We start from the raw sequence: 23,787 nt of genomic DNA, 5'->3' as shown, positions 1-23,787 counted from the left end.
GTAATTTACATATAAATGCATATTTTGTTTCTTTCTTTTACTATAAAATTTATATTCGATGAAAAATGGGATTTGGGATGATCTTGCTTCCGCTTACGGTCCCTTCAGTTTGGGATCCTTTAATCACTCCGTCTCATTGAGCTCCCCAAGAACTCATCCTCCCACACTTAAAGTATATATTTATTTTTCTCTATCGTCCAAGTACCCGAGAGCCTCACATTCTAACACTTAGAATATTTTCCTCATATTAACCTTTACATACAAACACAATAAACCTTTCATATATTTAAACTATTACAAATATCACAATACATACTTACAAGAGCTTAAATACCTAATTAAGAGTACTTAAACATAATTAACTAGTAAAAGAAGGTTATGGGTTTACAACGACCATGATCATTACTAAAATTCATAACATTCACTTCAGGGAATGGTGTCGTTCTGGTTGGTCGAGATTCATGATCTTCATCAATAACTCATTATTTTGTTTGACCACGAGAGGACATGGAATTAGTTTGAAATACTGTTTAAAATCATTCTCTCGATATTTCTACTATAGGAACATATCCGAAATGTAGAAAAACGTCTTCTCTAACACATTGATTAAAATCATCCATTTATGACAAGTTTAGGAAGAAAACTGTTTTCCGATGACCCTATTTTTATGGCATCCATGTGTATTTTGGTTCCAAGCAATAGTGATAAATAATTATTATCATTAATATCAAATGCTACAAATTCTAATTTTATAATATTTGCATAGTAACATTGTTACAAAATATTATATTTATATAAGAAACTTAATATATATCAAATATGTAAAACAACATTTAATTTATTAATTATAACGAAAAGAGAAAAGAATAGCATACCTTTAAAACCTACCTTTAGTGAGGAAAACGATAAGAGCTCGTACTGATAACGTGTTGTGAACTTGAGGAGCACAATGGGAACACATATACCAATAAAATATAATATTAAAATAAATAAATATAATATAATAATAAAACAAATAAATATTAGAATAAATTAGACATAATATACAAATATATGAAATAAATAAAATAAAAAGGATGGATTTTTCCACTTTCTCCAATATTTTTGGATTTTGCCCAATGTGTGTATTTTAAAACTCATAAAATGCCACTATTTATAAGCGATTTGGCAAGTAGGGGTGGATTACATGGACATTAATAATGTGTAATGTTGAGACATATGGACAATACTTTGAGAAATGAGGGCATGACATATGGTCAATGGACATTAAGCATGAGCCTTTAATAGGCATCTATTATCATAATATTTATAATACCCCCCATAAATGCCCATTACATATATGAAACATGCCTCGTTAAAACTTTACTAGGAAAAAACTCATTGGGAAAAAAATTCTAGTGAAGGAAAAACAGTACATGTTTCATATAATCTAATACTCTTAAAAAGAATACAATATATTTACTCCTCCTCATAGAAATATCACTTGAGATCTCCAAGTCGCCGCATTCCAATGTTGTGCACAAATTTTTTAAAGGTTGTTGTAGGTAATGACTTTGTAAACAAGTCCCCCAAGTTATCCTTTAAACAAATTTGTTGTATAGTGATGTCACCATTTTCTTCAAGATCATGAGTGTAGAAAAGTTTTAGTGAAATATGTTTTGTTTTATCTCTTTTAATATATCCTTATTTGATTTGGGATATGCATGTTGTGTTGTTTTCGCATAATATTGTTGGAAGATTTTTAGTAGAAGACAATCACATGTTCCACAAATGTGCTTAGTCATTGATCTTAGCCATACACATTCTTGACTAGCCTCGTGAATTGAAATTTTTTTGGCATGATTTAAGGAAGTGGCTGTTATGGTCTGTTTCACTGATCATGAGAAGAGCCATTTTCATTTTCAAGTAGTGTTCGATCGATTATGTATTAATCAATATTCGATTGATTAGTCTGAGGTTATCGATAAAAAATATTTGTCTAAGTCACTTCGTTTCTTTTTGTCCTTTTTTTTGTCCAAGTTTCTTCTCTTTTTGTCTAACTCACTTCCTTTTTTCTTTGTGAGTTTCGGGAATATCCCCATTCATAGGTCTGAGATCCACATCTATGAATTGAAAGGTCTGAATGATCAACCCTGCAATCAGTTGTTAGAATCAGTCTGAAAATCGTTCATTTGAAAAAATGGAAACCCCCAAAAATCGAAATTCTTGATCAATGGAGGAACAATATCACCATTTTTGTTCAATTCAATAAGATACCAAAGTGGATGATTGACTCATTCCATACTAGAAATAATCGCAGGAAATCCTTTGATAACACTTCTTCCTATTTCTCAATGATATCCCATGATCAAAACAATTGGCTAAATCCCGTGAAACCATTTCATAGAAGTTCATTGATATCTTCTTTTTATAAAGCAACTCGACTTCGATTCTTGAATAATCCACATCACTTCTGCTTCTATTGTAACAAAAGTTTCCCTTTTTATGTGGATTATGTGGAAAAGGCCTGTATCAATAATTATGATTTTCACGTATGGACAATTCTGTTCGTTCGCAACAAAATATTTTATTTGTGCGGCGGTAAAAAAAAACATGCTTTTTTGGAGAGAGATACTATTTCACCAATCGAGTCACAGGTATCTAACATATTCATACCTAACGATTTTCCACAAAGTGGTGACGAAAAGTATAACTTGTACAAATCTTTCCATTTTCCAATTCGATCCGATCCATTCATTCGTCGAGCTATTTACTTGATCGCAGACATTTTTGGAACACCTCTAACAAAGGGACAAATAGTCAATTTTGAAAGAACTTATTGTCAACCTCTCTCAGATATGAATCTATCTGATTCAGAGGGGAAGAACTTGCATCAGTATCTCAATTTCAATTCAAACATGGGTTTGATTCACATTCCATGTTTTGAGAAATATTTACCATTCGAAAAGAGGAAAAAACGGAGTCTTTGTCTAAAGAAATGCCTTGAGAAAGGGCTGATGTATAGAACCTTTCAATGAGATAGTGCTTTTTCAACTCTCTCAAAATGGAATCTATTACAAACATATATGCCATGGTTCTTTACTTCGACCGGGTACAAATATCTCAATTTGAGATTTTGAGATACTTTTTCATACCTATTGCCGATACTAAGTAGCAGCCACAAATTTGTATCCATTTTTCATGATATTATGCATGGATCAGATATATCATGGCGAATTCTGAAGAAAAAATTGTATCTTCCATAATGGAATCTGATAAGTGAGATTTCGAGTAAGTGTTTACATAATCTTCTTCTATCCGAAGAACTGATTCATCGAAATAATGAGTCACCATCGATATCGACACATCTGAGATCGCCAAATATTCGGGAGTTCCTCTATTCAATCCTTTTCCTTCTTTTTGTTGTTGTATATCTCGTTCGTACACATCTTCTCTTTATTCCTCCCCCAGCTGGTATTTTGCCTGTATGGTGTTTACTGGGGGGGACCCTCGATTCGGAAGGTATGTCACTATCGGGCTACTATCGAGATATACATGTCTGCCTCCCTTGAAAGCTCCTGGTGTTGCGACTATCATCGGTAAGTTGCGTCGGATCAACATCGGGATTAGAATCCATTGCAAAAGCAACTAAGTCAACGTCTATTTGCTCTGGATCTACTGGCCCGGACGCTTGAATCTATTCCACCGCAAACAACTGAATATACTACTGGCTTCCGCTGCTTCTGTTGTTATTATTCTCACCTGTCACTACGTCACCTCAGCAGCTGGGACTGGAACTACTTCCTCATCTGGCATTCCCCAACCTTTTCTATCGAGATCGCCATGATATAAAAGTTGCTCCATATGTGAATAGATAACCTGTTTGAGATATAATCAGATAAATATTCAAAATATGCATAACCAACCATATCAAAATTTGATTTATTTGAATAAAACAAACCCATATCAATCGTTCCTCGGAGATAACAAAGTATATGCTTAATTTCGTTCCAATTACTTTTAGTTGCAGAATAACTATATCTTGCTAATAAATTTACTGAAAATGCAATATCTAGTATTGTATTATTAGCAAGATACATAAGTGCACCAATTGCACTAAGATATGGTACTTCAGGACCAAGAAGTTCTTCATTATCATCTCGAAGTTGAAATATATCTTTCCTCACATCTAATGAACAAGCTTCCATTGGAATGTTCAATAGATGTGCTTTGTCCATATAAAATCTTTTCAAAACTTTTCTTATATAAGTTGACTAATGAACAAATATCCTATCTGATAAATGCTCAATTTGCAAGCCTGCACAATTTTTTTTTTCCCGAGATCTTTCATCTCAAATTCTTTCTTAAGATATTCTATTGCCTTTGAAAGCTTTTCAGGTGTTCCAATTATATTTAAGTCGTCAACATATACAATTATAATAGCAAATCATTACTGTGACTTCTTTATAAAAACACAAACATTGTTGGGAATGGTGTCCTAAATCTTCTGGTAGTCTCGTAGTTTGTAAACTCTGTAAACATATTGTTATTAATAAAATAAGTGTTATCTTATAAGTATTTACTCAATCCAATAAACTAAGATCCGAGGTTATTTTATGTAAATTTAAACAAGCATGTAGAGACATATAGATGGATCTTGTTTAAATTAATAACCGAAATGGTCTGTAATATATGGATAAAGGAGGGATACCTTATCCTAGTGACATTATGGATACAACCCGCTTTGTAGATGTTACAAGTGTTGTAAAGTGCTACAAATGGTCTGATCCTAGTCATTCATGTAGAGACATGCGAGCGGGGGTATCCTATACAAAGAGTTTGTATAAGACCGGACCATAAAATGATTAGTCTCTTTATATAATTCCGTTGATAATAGAGACCTACATTTCACTAGGATGACCATAGGTGACATGACCTGAATCCTAAGTGAGTTGAAAACTCCTGCTCATGATGGCGGTCCTTTGATTTGTATGGGGGTGAGTGGCCAGATTGCCAACGCAACAAGCCTACCATTTTGGGAATTCGTCTGATTGGGGAGCTGGGAACTCAGCTATATAAAATAGAATTCACTTCTTCCCCGATGCAGGAATAAGTAGATAAATTGCTCCCTTAAGGGCTGATTCCGGGTCTTGAACATAGTGGCCACACCCTCTCTTGGGAAGAGAGGACTCAGTCATATTGGGACTATGACTTATTGTTCGTTAGAGGAATCAGTGGTACTTAAAGAATTAGATGTAACTACATGGGCAAAGCGGTAAATTGGCCCAGATGTACTTACGAGCGATTTATGAAGGGTCATCCATGGTTGATTGGTTATATCCAATGGACACAAAAATATATCTGTAGTGCGAAGAGTGCAACTGTCGGTCTTTAGTGGAATGCCCGATAGTTAACGAATGGTGAGTATCATGATTAAAGAGTTCAGGTAGTTATTCACGTACCGTTGGAGCTTCAGGCTACAGGTCCATAAGGTCCCCTTGGTAGTTCAATGGATTCAAGTTGGGAATCAGATTTTGGGTTAGTTTGAAGTGTTCAAATTAACAAGAGGGGATTTGATTATATATAATATAATTAAATTAATTAAATTATATATGATATAATTGATATGATATATTTGATACATTATTAGATTGGAGGGATTAATATAAATATGGTTTATATTAAATATTATAAAATAGGAAAAGTACTATGGCTTATATGTTGCATATGATGCAATGTTAAAAATATAGGTTATAAATATAATATGATAAGTTGGTTAGTGTATTTATTTATAATTTATTAATTATATGATAATTAATGTTTTTTTTTTTCTCAATAACCGACTTAAGTGGGTTGTTATTCACGGTTTTATGGTAACTGTGAGATAAAAAGAAAAATGGTTTTTCAAATTCATACGAATCGTCTCACAAAAGAATACTATCGAGTAAAAAGGTTTTACTACATGATAGTTTAATAGAGACTAAACGATCAAGCGTCGAGTAACTTTACGATAGACTTCTTCTTCTACACGATTGAGTATCAAGTCTATACAATAGACTTATTCTACACAATCGTTTGATTGCATACTCGATCGTCTACTTGGTCGTTTACCTCCTCCTTCCCTCTATCCAAAATCATACAGAACCCACAACTCCTAGATTCCCACACCGAGAATATCAAGGTAATATTGTGGTGGTGTCTTGTTCCGTTCGAGGATCAAGGATCGAGTTGTACTCGCTGGTGATCAAATATCTTCCAGTTGATCGTTGTGTTCGTGCTGTTTGGACGTGTTGGTGACTGATCGAGGGAAATACGTGAAGAAATAGTTCTTCAAAGGTGTTGTCACTCGATCCTTTATGTTTAAATTAAGAAGCATGTTGTAATTTATTCTTTGTGCATAATCTTTTCTGTATGACTATAAATGTTTGAATTCTTTCACAATGGAGTTTGGAATGATTCGCTTCCGCTCACTGGTTCTCTAGTATTAGAGTTCCTTCAGACATATTGGATTGTTTTGATATCTTCCTTTCAACAAATATCCACTTAGGTGATTGTACCACATTCGTCCTGATTGTTTCAATGCATATAACGATCTCTGTAACTTTATTAAATACAATTCCCAAGAATTTGATTTATGTGTTTCAGGTACCTCAAATCATTCTTGAATTCTCATATAAATATTATTATCAAAAGATCCATATAAATATTCGTGACTACATTTGTAAGATGCATGTCCAGAATTTTATACAGTCAGGTCAATTAAATATCTTAATGGAATTACATCCTCCATCAGAGAATACGTCTTCTCATAATCAATACTAGGTCTTTGTAAAAAACCTTGTGCAACTAGTCTTACTTTATATCTTCTGACTACATTATTTTCATTTATCTTTCTTACAAATATCCATTTTTATTTTATAAGTTTGACACCTTTTGTTGTTTGGACTATTGGTCCAAAAACTATACATTTTAAAAGTGAGTTTAATTCTATCTCGATTGCTTCTTTCCACTGAAGCTAATCTTTTCTATATCGACATTCTTCAACAAATTTTGGTTTAAAAACCTCATTTTCAGATATAATATCAAGAGCAATATTATACACAAATTTTTTTCAATAACTACATGAGTCCGATTCCATTTTTCCCTGTCATGATATAGTTTATTGAAATCTCATTATTATCTTTAGGTATTTCACCTTCCTCACTAGTTATGTCAAAGTTTTTTTTTGGGTATTTACATCCTCAACCAAGTCTTCTTGACTATTAATTAATTTTCTTTTTTCGAGAATTTTTATCTTTGGAACTCGTTGGTCTACCACACTTCTGACGTGTTTCAGACTCATTAGTGACAACTTGCTATGTTAGGATATCAATTTTCGATGGAACATTTGCAACTGGTATATGTGATTTAGTTACTTTCTTTGCATCTATAAATGCATATGGTAACTGATTTGCTATATTTTGTAAATGAATTATCTTCTGAACTTCAAGTTCACATTGATCTTTATGGGGATCTAAATGAGACAATAACGATGCATTTCATATAATTTCTTCTTCAAACTTCTTAATTTCACTATCTAATGTTAGAAAATTTGTCTCGTTAAAATGACAATCAACAAATCGTGCAGTAAATACATCACCCATCTGGGGTTCGAGATATTTGATAATTGTTGGGGAATCATATCCAATATATATTTCTAGCCTCCTTTGAGGACCCATCTTAGTACATTGTGGTAGAACAATTGGAACATATACTACACATAAAAAAAATCTCATATGGGAATTATTTGGCTCATGGCCATAAGATAATTGTAATGACGTGTATTTATGATAAGCTACTGGTCTAATGCGTACAAGTGACGCTGCATGCAAAATAGCATGTCCCCATACAAATGTAGAAAGTTTAGCTCTCATTATCAATGGTCTAATAAATAACTGCAAATGTTTTATGAATGATTCTGTTAAACCATTTTGTGTATGAACATGAGCTACAGGATGTTCAACACTTATTCCAATTGACATACAATAATTATCAAAAGCTTGAGATGTAAATTCACCAGCATTATCAAGACGAATGGTCTTAATTATATAATCAAGAAATTGTGCTCCTCATTTAATTATTTGAGCAAGTAATCTTGCAAATGTAAGATTTCAACTTGATAATAAGCATATATGTGACCATCTATTGGATGCGTCTATTAATGTCATAAAATATCTAAATGGTTCAATTTGTGGGTTAATAGGTTCACATAGATCACCATGAACTCGTTCTAAAAATGTAGGTGATTCAATCCCCACTTTAGCTGTCGATGGTCTAATTATCAATTTTCCTTGAAAGCAAACATCACATGATAATTCATTAGATTAAAGAATCTTATAACTCTTCAATGGAGGTCCATTTGAATTCTCAATAATTCTCCTCATCATTATAGATCCTGAATGATCTAAATGGTCATGCAAAATTGTAAATATATCTGGATTCTTGAGTTTCAGATTCATTGTTGCATATGTTTCAATTACTCATATATGAGTATAATATAATCCAGAAGATAGAGCAGACATCTCTTCTAGTATACGTTTTTCATTTGAGACAATAGATATGATATATAGATATTCCACATTATTATTACTATTAGTCTCAATATGATAACTATTGCAACGTATATCTTTAAAACTAAGTAGATTTTTTATTGACTAGAAAAAATGCATTATCAATTATAAATTTTGTTCCTCTAGGAAAAATAACTTTTCCAAAGCCTTCAATTAGGTTTGCAGAACTTGATATCATATTGACTTTTGCTTTCAGCATTGTCAGTTTGGAAAAAAAAATTCTACTTGTAAGTATTGTATGTGTAGTTGCATTGTCTACTAGACATAGATCTTCTTTACTCATTTTTGAGTCACTCAACATATGAAAATGTTATAGGTTTCTTCATTAAATGAAAATAATAAAATTAAGAAAAACAACATTTGGAATATACAAAGGTTAACATCTACTAAGAGAAGAAAAAAAAAATCAAATCTAGATATTTTCAAAGTCAAATGAAACACTTGATGTTCCATCAATTATGTCGATTTTCTCTTCAAGAGATTCAAATAAGTCTGTCACATCCAAATTTGTCACATGGGATAGGTCAAATATGTCACTATCCTGGTATGCAAAATTTGCTGGCACATTTTTCTCTCTCTCTCTCTCTTTTTCCTACAGGAAGGCTTGATAGAGATCAACTAAGTGTTTTGATGTACGATAGGTACGTAACCAATGCCCAGTCATTCCGCATCGGAAGCATTTATTTTCAACACTTTTTGAACTCTTATATTGTGGAGTTTTTCCTTTGTGATCATCATTTTGTGTGGTTATTTTTAAATTTGAATCTTTAGAACGACACCACAAAAATAATAATTATTTATTCCTCAACCACGGTCACGACCTTGACCACGATTATTACTAAAATTCACAACATTCACTTTAGGGAATTGTGTCGTTCTGGTTGATCGAGATTCATGATTTTTCATTAATAACTCGTTATTTTGTTCGGCTACGAGAAGACATGAAATTAATTTAGAATACTGTTTAAAACCATTCTCTCGCTATTGCTATTGCAGGAGCATATTCGATAAATGAAATGTAGAAAAATGTCTTCTCTAACATATCAACATTGGTAATTTTCTCTCCGCATAATAACAATTTCGAACTATTTTAAATAATGCAGAGTTGTAATCATTTACTGATTTGAAATCCTGTAACCTTGAGTGCATCCACTCATAACGAGATTTAGGAAGAATAACTGTTTTTTGATGATCATACCTATCTTTCAAATTTTTTCGCAAGATATGAGGATCTTTCATTATAAGATACTTCATTTTTAATCCCTCGTGGAGATGATGACGAAGGAAAACTATGGCTTTTGCTTTATTATGACTGAATTTTGTATTTCTTTCTTTAATAGTCTCTCCAAGATTCATAGCATCCAAATGGATTTCGGTATTAAGCATCTATGACAAATAATTATTGCCATTAATATCAAGGGCAGAGAATTCTAATTTTGTGAGATTTGTCATGACAACACTATCATAAAATATTGTATTTATGTTAGAAATTTAATAGATATTAAATATGAAAAATAACATTCAATTTATTAATTATAACGAAGAGGGAAAACCGACATACCTTTAGGACCTACCTTTAGCAGGAAAAACGATAAGAACCCATACTGATAACATTGTGAATTTGAGGAGCACAAGGGAACACAAATGTCAATAAAATATAATATTAGAATAAATTAAATATAATATATATAAATATATAAAATAAAATAAATAACAAAAGTAAATAAAATAACGAATTAAGGATTTCTCCACTTTCTTCCGACTTTGGAATTTGGTCCATATGTGTCTTTCATAACCCACAAAATGCTGCTATTTATAGGCAATTTGGCAAGTAAGAGATAGATTACATGAACACTAATAATGAGTATTTACAAGACACATAGACAATGCTTCGAAAAAATTGGAACATGACACATGGTCAATAGACAATAAGCATAAACATCTAATGAGCATCAATTTTCTATAATATTTATAATAGTTTTATGTTTTTTTTTTAAAAAATATATATCAATATCTATTATCTACATTTTATTTGATATTTTTATAAACTTAGAGGCATCTACAAATTTATTATCATCGAAATTTAATTTTAAAATTGGGTGAGACTTAAGAAATAAGAGGGGAAAAAACATAATTATTATTTATTAATAAATAAAGAGCAAGAAAAAAGGGATCATGTCGGTGGAAACAGGTAATTGGACGACCAAACACACGCACGCTGCAAGAAAAAGACAGAGAGGAATTGGGTTTCAAACTTTCAACGTTCAATGGGAATTCTTTTTTAATGAAACTTTTTACAAAAGAAATTTCATTTTTTTACAATATGTATATATTATAATAATGTTTTCCTCATCCAAATCTGAAAGCACTCGAGTCTTTCTCTGATTCAGACTCTTTCTTGTTCAACTTTCGGCTTCACCAAGTCAGTTTTTATGAATTGTACTAAAAAATGAATTCCAGAAGAGCGATAGCATTCTCTTGAAACTATTTCTTCATTCTTCAATTCTCTTTTTGGGGTTCTTCACTATTGAATCGAGAAGTAAGAACTGCTTTGTTTGCTGAATTTGCTGATTCAGGTTCTCGAAGCTTATTTATACCCCTCTTTTTAATTTTACCTCGTTTTCCTAAAAAAGCACTTTTGGGTCTTGCTTTTTGTGAGCTTTAGCATGATTATAAAAGGGATTTCATTGATTGGCTCTAGGACGCACGCACGCTTCGGTTTCTGATCTTTTTATGAAGTGGGGCTCGCTTGTTTTTGTATGAGAATCAAGGGAGTTTTCAGAATTTTGGAGAGTGGTGGCTCAATTTGAATCCTACCGAGTTGACCCAGATTGGAATTTTCAAGGTATAGGTTCCTTCGAGTGATTCTCGTCTCAATTGACTTGGATTTGACTTGGTTTTTTGGGATTGTTTTTGCATTTGTTTCTGTATTCTAATTGTTGATATCGGAATTTCCTAAGCTTAAGCGAATTCTGAACTGGATTTTTGCGTTCTTGTTTAGAGTATACTTTCTGTTCTGCGGTTAGATAGGAATTTATCCATCTGCTTTAGCTTTTCAGAGGAGAATCACTGGCTAATGTGTGTTCATATGTGAAATAAGTTGATAAATTGACTTGGGTTTCTTCCAACTTGCCTTCTTTCAGGATTAGTGGTGAAGGGATCCTATTAGATTGGATCATTGGCATGTGAATTTGGATGAACTAGTTGCTTTACAAGCAACTGAATAATCTAAAGCTCTGGAATAATTTTATCTGTAATCAAATCTGGTGATTGGGATGGGTTGCGAGTGTTCGAAGTTCTCAGATTGTTGTTTTGGTTCAGAGGAAACCAAACCAGTTGCTCGTGTTCCAGATAATGGTAATAAGTTTGTGTTTCTTAGAGCTTCTTGGGAATTCTAATGCTCATGTTTTATGTTCTTTTTTCATATTCAGAAAGTGTAGAGAAGAGCGAGTTTGATCTGCCTGCATTCCGTGAGTTCACCATAGATCAATTGAGAACGGCCACATCTGGATTTGCTGTTGAAAATATAGTATCTGAGCATGGGGAAAAGGCTCCCAATGTGGTTTACAAGGGGAAGCTTGACAGCCAGAGACGAATTGCTGTTAAAAGATTTAATAGATCAGCCTGGCCAGATGCTAGGCAATTTTTGGTAAGTACAATCTCCATTCCTCTTTGTTATGTAGGCATATCATGCATTGAAATGTATTTCACCATATTTGTGATGAGTTCTGTAGACTTGTTAAGGTATCTAGTTTGGTGGGAATGACCCTTCTTTTAGATAATAAATATTTTACTGAAGGAATGTGAGATGCACGATATCAACCCACTCTATATCAAGATAATTACAAAACTTTCCTCATGTTTCCATTAATTGAAACCATTTCAAGTTCCAATCTCAGGCTTATTATATTCTGTTATGATATCTGGTTGAAAAGGTCAAGGGACCTAATTTTAACTAATTTGTCTAATCTACCTTTTTTTTTTCTTTTTTAATCAAGAAAAACTACTAGGACTACTACTACTAATTTAACTCTCTCTTAAATGCTGACCAAAAAGATTATTTTGTTGATATATTCCATCCTGAGCGTTTTAAAATAAATCATAATGAAATTTCTCTGTCATGATCTTTTTCTGTTTCTCTTCAACATTTTCTCTTCTGATGTTCTATTTTGCCTTGGCCTAGTTCAGCTACTTCTTCGGTTGACTATAATGTACTTCTTTGGTAGTTTATATTCAATTTGATTGGCCTTTTTCATTTGTATGCACTCGGTTAATACTGTAGTATTGGGTTAGCATTATAGTTCTAAAAACGTTTTCTTCCACCTGGAGTTTTACCCAGCAAGCTGCTTTAGACTAAATGGTTCTGCTTGAATGCGGAATGGGAATGCGTTTGATTATAACATTTACATGTTTAGGATGAAGCAAGGGCTGTTGGTCAGCTTCGGAATCATAGACTGGCAAATTTACTTGGCTGCTGCTACGAGGGTGAAGAGAGGTTGCTTGTTGCTGAATTTATGCCAAATGAAACATTAGCAAAACACTTATTTCATTGTAAGTTTATTGAAATTATTATTCTTTTGTTGCACTTGAACTACATATTTATACTTCTTTTGCCTAATGGGAGAAGTAATTTAGCTTGGCATTTTTCTTGTGAGGTGGTGGGAATTCATTGTTTATTGGCTCAATCCCTATGACCTTCTTATTTGCATTCCCCTCCCCATCCCTATATTCTGAATCGTGATAGGATGTTAAATATATTTTTTTGTCCTTAATGTATACACCAATTTTTAATATGTCACAGAATGTTCTAAAATTTTCAATTTTATCCCTACTTTTTAATTAAGTATCTAGATCTACAGTTCGGCAAATTAAATTTATTAACTATATGTTGTCATAGTAGAAAATATTGTTACTTGATAGTGTAGTGACACAATAAAGAATGAAAATAGAAGGGGTAAAATTGAAAATGTTAGAAATATCAGGGACAAAGTTGAACATAAAAAAACCTAATGCTGATTAATATAGGCAATTCATTTATTTAATTGTTCTTAGATTTTAGTAATGCTTTTAAAATAGAGTACACTTAGAAACAGTCAGAAAACTTCCATACTTTTTCTAATGTGATTAATGAATTTGTCAAGTCTTACTTTGTTTTAATTCGTTTATTAAAAGGACAGTGTTATAAACAAATCATAGAATCGTCCCCTCCAATTCAGCAACCAACACACAAAATAATTAATAGTTACAGAAGTCCATTAATTTTATGCATTTTATCAGAAGGATAGACCTCCAATTCGGTTCACTTATACTAGGAGGACATTGCCTGATGTGATGCACAAGTAAGATAGAAGTCTGTAAGTGAGCATATGTGCGGGTGATATTAGAGGCATGCTTTGTTTCCTAAGTATTTATTCATTTCTTTTATATTGTCATCTGCCACACATTGTTTCCTAAACTTAATTATGTGATATTCAGGGGAAAATCAACCTATGAAGTGGTCAATGCGGTTAAGGGTGGCACTACATCTTGCGCAAGCTCTAGAATATTGCACCAGCAAAGGGCGAGCACTTTATCACGATCTAAATGCTTACAGAATTGTTTTTGATGATGTGTGCATCATTTTATTTTTTCTCCACTTCATTTACCTCTCATGTTATGATTTGAGTAATTTGTTCACGTTAAGCATATTGTCTTTCAGGAAGGAAACCCTCGACTTTCATGTTTTGGCCTGATGAAAAATAGTAGAGATGGAAGAAGTTACAGCACAAATTTGGCATTTACTCCCCCTGAATATTTAAGGACAGGTATATGCTCTCTAACTGGATGAACTTTTTATTTTATTTTATTATGCGAAATTATGGTCATATATTGGGGTCAAAGTCAAAGCTTTTGCTGTCAGCTTACGTAGGATATTAAAATTTTATAAGTTTTTGGACTACCAAATTTTATAGGGTTTAACAGATGTCTCATGAGATTAGTTGAGATTAGTGGAGGTAATCATAAGTTAGCTTAAACACCTATAGATGTAAAAAAGATTTTGCTCATATTTTATCGAGAATGCATTATTTTTAGGTCTTTCAGTTGCCCTTACCTTCAAGGAGGATGTCTTTGAACCCAATCTCTTCAATTTGTGTGGATTATAGAAGTGAAACTTTCTTTGTGTGATGCATTGTATCATTCTAGTGAAGCCTCATCAGTAAATTGAAATCTACGGGAGATATCTTCTTGCTTTAGGAACCAAGCTGGTTCCTATAAAAAGAAAAGATCCTTAATCTGTCTATTTATCCATATGGTCAATTTGTTGTCTTGCCAACAAGCAAATGTTATTTCATGAATATCACTTGACATATAAGTAGACATCTTATTTATGTAACATTTATCATCTTATGCACGAGGAAAGGGAGACACTTAATTTTCTGCTACCGTCTAGCTTGGAAGATGTGTTAGACAGCTGTCTTATTTTGTGTTTTTCTATTATCATTTATGCATTGTCGATCCATTTGCACGATGAGTTCTCATGTTTCATCAATGTTCTTTATTTTACCTGCAGACTTATTGATATACTTTTCTTTAGAATATTACCTTCATATGAGGAGAGAATTTGAACCTACAACCTTTTAAGAAAAAGAAATTAGAGTTGTGTTAACTGTTGAGCTATGCCCATGTTGGTTACACACTCCTTATTGAGTAGGCTTTTGATATACTCACAATTTTTCTCTACAGGCGGAATAACTCCAGAAAGTGTCATATACAGCTTTGGAACTCTTTTGCTTGATCTTCTAAGTGGAAAACATATTCCTCCGAGCCATGTAAGTATCTTGTTTCTGGAAAAGCTGTTTCTGAATTATTATGGAGTGAGATCCTTCAAGATCTAGCATTGTTTAGTATGGAGAGAAACAATCCCTGTATGATTTGGCAGCTCTGTTATTTTTATATTTTATATTTAATTTGCACAATTAAGTTATTAACATTCCTTTGACACAATCTCTCAGGCTCTGGACCTCATACGGGATAGAAATCTTCAGATGCTTACTGATTCTTGTTTGGAAGGGCAATTCTCAAATGATGAGGGCACTGAATTAGTGCGACTTGCTTCACGATGTTTACAGTATGAACCTCGAGAGCGTCCTAATACAAAGTCATTAGTTACAGCATTGATTCCTCTTCAGAAAGATGTCGAGGTTGCATATCCCTCCTCTTGCTTGAGTGCTTGCACATATATTGTTTCAAGTATCTCCCATATGGTCTCTTGTGGTAGCTTGTTACTTGTAAGACGCATAAGCTCATATTTATTCTTTGAGCTGCTAGATCTTGGACAAGAAGCACGGTTTAAAGATGCTAGCATGAGATCTACGATATTTCCTGGCTGTTTGGTTTCTTTGCTTAATATGGATGCAAGCCAAAACTGAAAAAATAGATAAACCAAAAAAATAGTCGGTCGGTTTGGTTTGGATAGATTAGTTGGTTTTGGTTAACTTGATGGGATCAATTTTCAAAAAACTTGGTTTTGCCGTTGGGATTTATTTATCTCAACCAATGATCACTTTAATTGGCTTCTGTTTGTACGATATAATAGTTAATAACTTTTTGACTGTTGGTTTGAATGAGCTTATTGTTAATTCTTTGACAGGTTCCTTCTCATGCATTGATGGGCATACCACATGATGCTGCAGCTATGAATCTGTCACCTCTTGGTGAAGCTAGCTTAAGAATGGATTTGACAGCCATACATGAAATCTTAGAAATGATTGGGTACAAGGATGATGAGGGTGCAGCAACTGAGGTGTGGCTCTGACAAATAACTTCTAACCAATAAATTTCCTGTTCAATAGATACCAATCGAACTATTTCCTGGTGGTTATTTAATGTGGCCAAATCTGTTAAGTAACAGTGACAAAATGAAAATTGAACACTGGTAGTTCGATGCAATTACAATTTCACCCCTTGCAAGTTTGAAAATGAGAATTTCAACCACATGATATAATTATTTGTAAAACATGCCCCACTGCTGATGTAACATAAAACTATAGTGAGCGTCTGCAATTACATTAAATTTAAGGGGTATGTTTTGCTAAAGAAGAGCAACGTGCCATACGTTTAAAATGGCTCATCATCGAAGCGTGGGGAAAAAAAGAAAAGAGGGCAGGGTAGTTTTTTTTCCTTCCTAACAAACTACACACTTGAATATATCATTTCTATTGAACTATTGGGGGTATCCAATTGCATCAGAAGCAAGTCTATGCTATGCATTGTTCCCAAACTCTGGCTTCCATCCCTTAAATCGTGAAGCGCTAGTGTCCGAGTTCACTTTCATCACCTTTTGGCCTCATTAAGCTGCTGGTTACAATTCACTTGGGTCACTTTCTTATATATATGCATTTTCAACATTGTTTTTTCTGTTCATTGTGAGTTTTATCTGTCCACTAATTCCTTCACGATAATGATTTGGGATGTTTGGAGACACGTCTTGGGTCCAAGCCCCATATAGAAAATGTAATTATTTAGAATTGCAATTATCTCCTAAAGCAAAGTTTCAGGTAAGAAAAGCCGCACCAAGTATAAGCAAGGTGGGCCATGAGCATATCATACAAAGAGTGGGCCTTTGGTAGTCCAGTTATAAGAAAATATACAAAATATGATCTTATCTGTTCATTGATTTTCTGAGTGATCCAATCTGAAATTTGCTTAGCATTCAGTATATTGTCTGTTAATTGCTGTTGATTTTGTGTGGTATGCAGCTTTCATTCCAGATGTGGACCAACCAGATGCAGGACACGTTGACTTCAAAGAAAAAGGGTGACGTTGCTTTCCGGCAGAAGGAGTTCAGAGCTGCAATTGAATGCTATACCCAGGTCCAAATCTTCATGATTGCTCATGTTATATTTAGTTGTTTAAAATGGTCATTCCGTTGGTAAAAATTACACTACTTCACAAGGTTAGATCGTGATAGGACTTGCTATTCTTACCCTTAATATGAAGCTGGTGGCATATTGTTTGCACAAAGATCATGGTGAAAGGGAAGTTCTCTTTACAAAATCTGTAGGGATGACCTTTTATAACTGCATGCCACATTTTCTTAAGAAATTATTTTGTTAGTGTTGGAATGTCTTGAATCTATTATTGGTGCTTTTTATTCATTTATGCATTAATTTACGTTTTTGGGTATAAGGTTTAGAGAGGTACCATATGTAAACCCACTAATCCTATCAACGTCTCTATAATATGTATTATATGATATTTTTATCTGATAAAATCGATTTCTTCCTTTAGTCGTAGAGTTAGCTAATACACCGTTAGTGAACCACGTAAATCTCTGTGTCGATTTCTTTACTATTGCTTTCTTACTTTCTTTGATTGTCAATTTCATAACAATTTGTCTCAATAACAAAGGGCAGATTCACTCCCTCTCTTAGCTGATCATCTAATCTTTGAACTCTCTGTTTAGTTGACAACAAAGGGCTTCTATTTCTTTTTGAGGGCTCTTATTGGTTGTATCTGGTTGTAATGGTTGTAATTGCTACATTTTGTTTATTTTGTTCCATTGAAATTTGCGCTAGTCTCTTTTCATTTTATCAATGAAAAGCTTTGTTTCCTTAAAAGAAAAAAGTGTCTCAAAAAGTTTTTTGATTATATTACTGCAAATCTTGAAGCACTTGCTATTGTGTTGACCATTCCACCCTTCATTACAGTTCATAGAGGTTGGGACCATGGTTTCTCCAACGGTATTTGCACGTCGGAGTTTGTCCTATCTGATCAGCAACATGCCAGAAGAAGCCCTTAATGATGCAGTGCAAGCCCAAGTAATATCTCCTCTTTGGCACATTGCATCCTATCTACAGGCTTCTGCACTTTTTGCTCTTGGAAAGGAAAATGAGGCACATATTGCGCTTCGGGAGGGTTCCGTCCTTGAAAGTAAAAAGAGTGCAACAACCTGACAATTGGCAAAATGAAAGACAAAATTCTCTTCATTGAAATTGCTGTTCTTCTGAAGACGAGAACAGATCACTGTTTCGTACATACCGCAAAACGTGGCCTAAAGATTGACAACATCTAGAGTATGAATGGAAAGAAATGGAGGTACTTTTACCGCACCATGATTCATTCATATTGTCAAGTTGAAGGTTTTTAACATCGCTTCTGAATGGGTTGGTTTGCTGAGTTTTCTGAGGGTGTTGGTAACTTCCTTTCTTCAAAATACAGTAGTCTGCCTGCATTTGTTCCTTTGTTTTTCTTTTATTTAATACTAGCATATTGAGATATGGTTGATTTATGTTGCTTTCAGAACATGATTTATCTGTAAAGAATTCACTATTTAAATTGCATTCAAGGTTGAAATGGTGAATGCTTTTGTTAACTTTCAATGCTTTTAATTTATGTAGAAAAACCGTTGTTGAGTGGATTGAGGGTGACACCAGTTACATTACATGATATTACTTATTCTTTCCTAATAAAATTGAATACTTCAAGTTTCCTGCCTGTTTTTATGATTTTCACCTTTTAACAGTGAAGGTAAATTTAATACCATATCATCTAACACTTCTCACTTGTGGGCTTGAAATATGAAGAAGACCCAACTAGTGGAAATCAATATTAGTTGGGGAGAAAACAACATTGCAGGGGTTTGAACATAAGACCTTTCTAGATCACCTGTTTAGATACCATCTTACATCACCAATATACCTAATAGCTTAATCTGATAGGTGAATGCAAATTTAATATCATATTATCTAACCTTTCTCTTTTTTAACCTTTTTTTATAAGAAAGGAAATATATTGCTCAACAAAAAGGAAGAACAACCTAGAGCCAGGGGAAGAAGGCTCCCCCTCCCAAAGAGGTCTACTCCACACAATGAGAAAATGATCAGAAATTATCATTAAATTGTTCTGGCAAATATATGTTAACAGAAACTCTTTTACTGCAAGGAATCTCAAACATTTCATTCAACCTTTCATCATACTTACATAACTCATTCCATATATCAATAATTTAATGCAACAACAAATTTAGAATATCAATACACCCAAACCCATCTCATCAAACAAGAACTTATTCACTCCAAAGCCCATATACTTGGCAACTCAAACAGAGACTCAGCAGGACTCATCTTCCAGTTTTCCTTGTCTCCTATTAGCGCTCCAACATGTCCTCTTCCTCCTCCTCATCCTCTGCCACAGCATCTTGATACTGCTGGTACTCTGATACCAAATCATTCATATTACTCTCAGCCTCTGTGAACTCCATCTCATCCATTCCCTCCCCTGTGTACCAATGCAAAAATGCCTTCCTCCTGAACATGACTGTGAATTGTTCAGAAACTCGGCGAAACATCTCTTGTATTGAGGTCGAGTTTCCCATGAATGTCGAAGACATTGACAACCCAGTTGGAGGGATGTCACAAACACTTGATTTAACATTGTTTGGAATCCACTCAACAAAATAGGATGAGTTCTTGTTCTGTACATTTATCATTTGTTCGTCGACTTCCTTGGTGCTCATCTTGCCACGGAACAAAGCTGAGGCAGTTAGGTATCGACCATGGCGAGGATCAGCAGCACACATCATGTTTTTGGCATCCCACATTTGCTGGGTGAGCTCGGGGATGGTGAGTGCACGGTACTGCTGTGAGCCACGAGCAGTCAAGGGTGCAAAACCAACCATGAAGAAGTGGAGGCGCGGGAAAGGGATGAGGTTCACAGCTAGCTTTCGGAGGTCGGAGTTGAGCTGGCCCGGGAAGCGAAGGCAGCATGTTACTCCACTCATGGTTGTTGAAATCAAGTGGTTGAGATCACCAACTGAAACACACAAAAGTCCAAATAAACAACCATTACATCTCAATTAGAACGCCACACAACATGTTCTGCCAGAATTCCCACAGCTCGAAACCAACTTGCTGATTTAAGAGTTGGTTCTCTTGGTGTGTAACCACACTAGATACAAAAGAGTTGAACGATCCATTTTAAGTATTAAGTTAACCATAAATCCAAAGACTTGATCTAACTAGTGAAGATATACTTTATCTTTTAAGTTTTACATATATTCTTAATATACTCTTACTTGTCGGTCCGAAAATTACCTTGAGATCCTACTAGTTATTATGGAGAAAATGACATTGGAGCCAATTAAACACAAAATTTTAGGTCAACACTATCATCTTTAGACTCTAAAGCTTAAGTTTGATAAACTAGTATATTTAATCTCTTATACACATTCTTAACGCTAAAAACTCACACCGTGGTGAGAGGATGAAATTTCTAGCAGTATAACTTAGACAAGAATGTGATATTGAGAGAGACTTACAACTTGGATTGGTGAGCTTGAGGGTCCTAAAGCAGATATCATAGAGTGCTTCATTATCCAAGACCATGCATTCATCAGCATTTTCAACCAGCTGGTGCACAGAGAGAGTGGCATTGTAGGGCTCAACCACTGTATCTGAGACCTTAGGTGAGGGGAAGACAGAGAAAGTTAACATCATCCTGTCAGGATACTCTTCCCTGATCTTCGATATCAATAGGGTTCCCATTCCAGATCCAGTCCCTCCTCCAAGTGAATGGCAAACTTGAAAACCTGTTTCACACAACCATCCATTCAAACCAAGATTAGAGTTAAACCTTTGTGTTAAACACTTCTATTCACAAATATACGGGTTTGTTTGGAATAACTTTCTAAGTACTTAAAAATACTTATTTTGCATGAAAAATCATTTCAGAAAAGTCTCTCTTAATTGACCATCATTATAAATATTGTTAAGTTAATGTTCTATAATAGAACACCACCCACTTTTCAGCTTTAGATTATAGAATCAATCCACATTCACAATATCTCAACAAATCAGACAAAGTTCTTTCGTTCTCTAAGGAGCATTTGTTAACTTCTTCCTATTCAAATGGCCACAGAAATGAAGCACAAGAAGGAAAAATGTCAGTCATACCTTGTAAACAGTCACAATTCTCAGCTTCTTTGCGAACCACATCAAGAACAGAATCAACCAGTTCAGCTCCTTCAGTGTAATGGCCCTTAGCCCAGTTGTTTCCAGCTCCATTTTGCCCAAAAACAAAGTTATCAGGCCTAAATATATTTCCATAAGGACCTGTCCTGAGGCTATCCATGGTTCCTGGTTCAAGGTCAACCAAAACAGCCCTTGGAACGTATCGGCCACCGCTCGCTTCGTTGTAGTAAACATTAACTCTCTCGAGTTGGAGGTTACTACTTCCGGTGTAATTTCCGGTGGGATCGATCCCATGTTCATCACAAACAACTTCCCAAAATTTAGCCCCAATTTGGTTTCCACATTGTCCTGCTTGAATATGGAGGATTTCTCTCATTTTTCAGAGTGAAAGTCCAACAAAATCTGTAAGAAATATGATCTTTGAAAGGAAATGGCCAATTGGTATTCTGATCAAGCTTCAGAAGATGGAAAAAGACAGAAAAACAAGAAGAAACTGGCAGATGCTTTGTGAGTTTGCACTGGTGAATGGGAAGAGAGGGATATATAAGGAGTTTCTTTTTGAGATGAAATGAACGAGTTTACTACTCTTTATCTTGAAGAAATAATTGTGGAAAAGGATAGTGAAACTGAAGATCAAAGACATGGAAGAAGATTCAATTAATAATTTCATGTGGGAATGTATGAGTGAAGAGAGACCTGTCAAATTCCAAATTGGAGTTGTATGAGCTGGATGACAAGGAAGGTGACAAGAAGAGGAGAGTGCTAGTTCTTGTGTCTTTATTCATAACTTAAATGACCAATTAATCCAATCCTCTTATCTTCATGCCTCCCTGTCTAAATCATTGGGTTTACGTAAGATATTTTCAAGTTTGTTTGCTAGACCATCTAGATTATATTTTATGTTTTTTTCAATTTACTGATTTCAACGAAGATGCATTTGGTAGATGTGTTTTTAAAAATTGTTTTTAGATTTTGTGATCCAAATTGTACAAATTTTGAAAGAAAAACATTTTTATTTTTTATATTTTAACATTGAATTTGAAAAGTTAATGTAAAATTGTATTAGAAAAGATAGAAACTTTCATAAAAATAATACATTATGTCATGAACTCAATTCATTAATTTACAACTGCATATTCATCCTCATATGTAATGGATAGTTACAATTAGTTTTATAATTTATAAATATATTATAAAATACATTTTGAACAATTGTTTAAACTAAGACTAAATTTCTCATTATATATGAAGACGTGAAAAATATAACTCTATTTTCATTGAACTTATTATTTTTTTTTTATATTTATGTTTTCAAATTGACTATCAAACAGATTCCATATTTTGCTTGGTGTCTAGTGTTCTCTAAGCTCTAAGTAGGTTTATTGTTTTTTTAATAATTAAAAAAAATTATATAATATATCTATATATTAAATTGCTAAGTTAAATGTGTGTTTAGAACAACAATTTTATTGTCTTTGCATGGTCTGTTCTATACATTTAAGTTTTGAGTTGACATAGTTATTAATATTATCTAGCTTGGTAAGAACTTGAGATGTTTAAATATACAAGTTTTGGGAGCTTTAGTAAAAATTACAGCAATTTATTATAGTCTTTACATCCTGATTATAAATGCTATATATTTTCAATTTTGATCCATTGTGGTACTTATGACCTTTGTTCTTTAATGATTATTAACTAAAAAGAAGAAGAATGTGCAAAACCTTGTTGATTATTATTAGACATTAGATTAGTGGAGTAAAAATGGGTCTTGAGATTGTTGGTTTGGTGGGATGCTTGACATTTTAGCCATTAGAAATGGATTTGCACCTTAAAATTGATGTTTTTTTTGTTCCTAATTTGGTGTAATTTGGTGGAGATTTGGACTTAATCCATCACCCACACTTGTAATCATTAATAATTTTCTCCCAAAAACTGAAGAACAATAATGAACTGATTCTTTGAAACTAAAATGGCTAATAAAAGAAGGTTAAGAAAACAATTGAAATACAAATGAATTTGGAAGTTTTCATGACTTGCGTCAACCTTTTATGATCAACTTTATTCGGCTACTATTGCAACCCCTAAACAACTTATATCATTCAATAGGTTCGTGGCCAGGAGAAAGCCTTAGACCAAAAAAAAAAATTTTTTTTTTTTAATCCCGGAAGAAAAGTTTGAATTTAGTCTTTACGGTTTGATAAAACCTCGCAAATAGTCCTTTTAGTTGGATAGAATCTCATAATCCTTAA

At 33.7% G+C, this 23,787-nt stretch overlaps 1 protein-coding gene and 1 pseudogene across 4 annotated transcripts; one reads left to right on the top strand and one right to left on the bottom strand.

The window, feature by feature from the left end:
- Nucleotides 1–10,763: 10,763 nt before the first annotated feature.
- On the top strand, nucleotides 10,764–18,942 carry LOC120067927 (serine/threonine-protein kinase BSK7). Of its 3 annotated transcripts, none has more exons than XM_039019569.2 (12): nucleotides 10,764–11,164; nucleotides 11,290–11,433; nucleotides 11,732–11,945; nucleotides 12,020–12,237; nucleotides 13,004–13,139; nucleotides 14,064–14,197; nucleotides 14,287–14,392; nucleotides 15,312–15,397; nucleotides 15,581–15,769; nucleotides 16,219–16,371; nucleotides 17,327–17,440; nucleotides 18,278–18,942. In XM_039019569.2, the coding sequence occupies exons 3-12, from the start codon at nucleotides 11,864–11,866 to the stop codon at nucleotides 18,521–18,523; spliced, it is 1,464 nt and encodes a 487-aa protein (XP_038875497.1). In that variant the 5' UTR covers nucleotides 10,764–11,164; nucleotides 11,290–11,433; nucleotides 11,732–11,863; the 3' UTR covers nucleotides 18,524–18,942. The 3 variants fall into 3 exon arrangements, with proteins under 3 accessions (XP_038875497.1, XP_038875500.1, XP_038875499.1); XM_039019572.2 differs by having other exon boundaries at nucleotides 10,900–11,164; nucleotides 17,529–18,942; XM_039019571.2 differs by having other exon boundaries at nucleotides 10,920–11,127.
- Nucleotides 18,943–19,706: 764 nt separating this feature from the next.
- On the bottom strand, nucleotides 19,707–22,285 carry LOC120067928 (tubulin beta chain-like; annotated as a pseudogene). The gene is made up of 3 exons (XR_016525271.1): nucleotides 21,521–22,285; nucleotides 20,887–21,156; nucleotides 19,707–20,381 (listed from the first exon to the last, which is right to left on the bottom strand). The product of XR_016525271.1 is annotated as a tubulin beta chain-like (transcript).
- Between the last annotated feature and the right edge of the window lie 1,502 nt (nucleotides 22,286–23,787).

The sequence above is a fragment of the Benincasa hispida genome, chromosome 12 (genome assembly GCF_027475165.1).
Source record: "Benincasa hispida cultivar pf3 chromosome 12, pf3_genome.v1.1, whole genome shotgun sequence".
In the NCBI taxonomy this organism is placed as follows: domain Eukaryota; kingdom Viridiplantae; phylum Streptophyta; class Magnoliopsida; order Cucurbitales; family Cucurbitaceae; genus Benincasa; species Benincasa hispida.
The sequence above is the reverse complement of the archived record's forward strand: the minus strand, read 5'-3'. Positions and strand labels throughout refer to the sequence as shown.

Bases quoted from the DNA above. Each gene is read 5' to 3' on its own strand.
- LOC120067927 (XM_039019569.2), top strand. From the start codon at position 11,864: ATGGGTTGCGAGTGTTCGAAGTTCTCAGATTGTTGTTTTGGTTCAGAG. The intron at 14,393-15,311 runs GTATATGCTCTC...TTTTCTCTACAG, and splicing joins CCCTGAATATTTAAGGACAG to GCGGAATAACTCCAGAAAGT. The intron at 17,441-18,277 runs GTCCAAATCTTC...CCTTCATTACAG, and splicing joins CAATTGAATGCTATACCCAG to TTCATAGAGGTTGGGACCAT.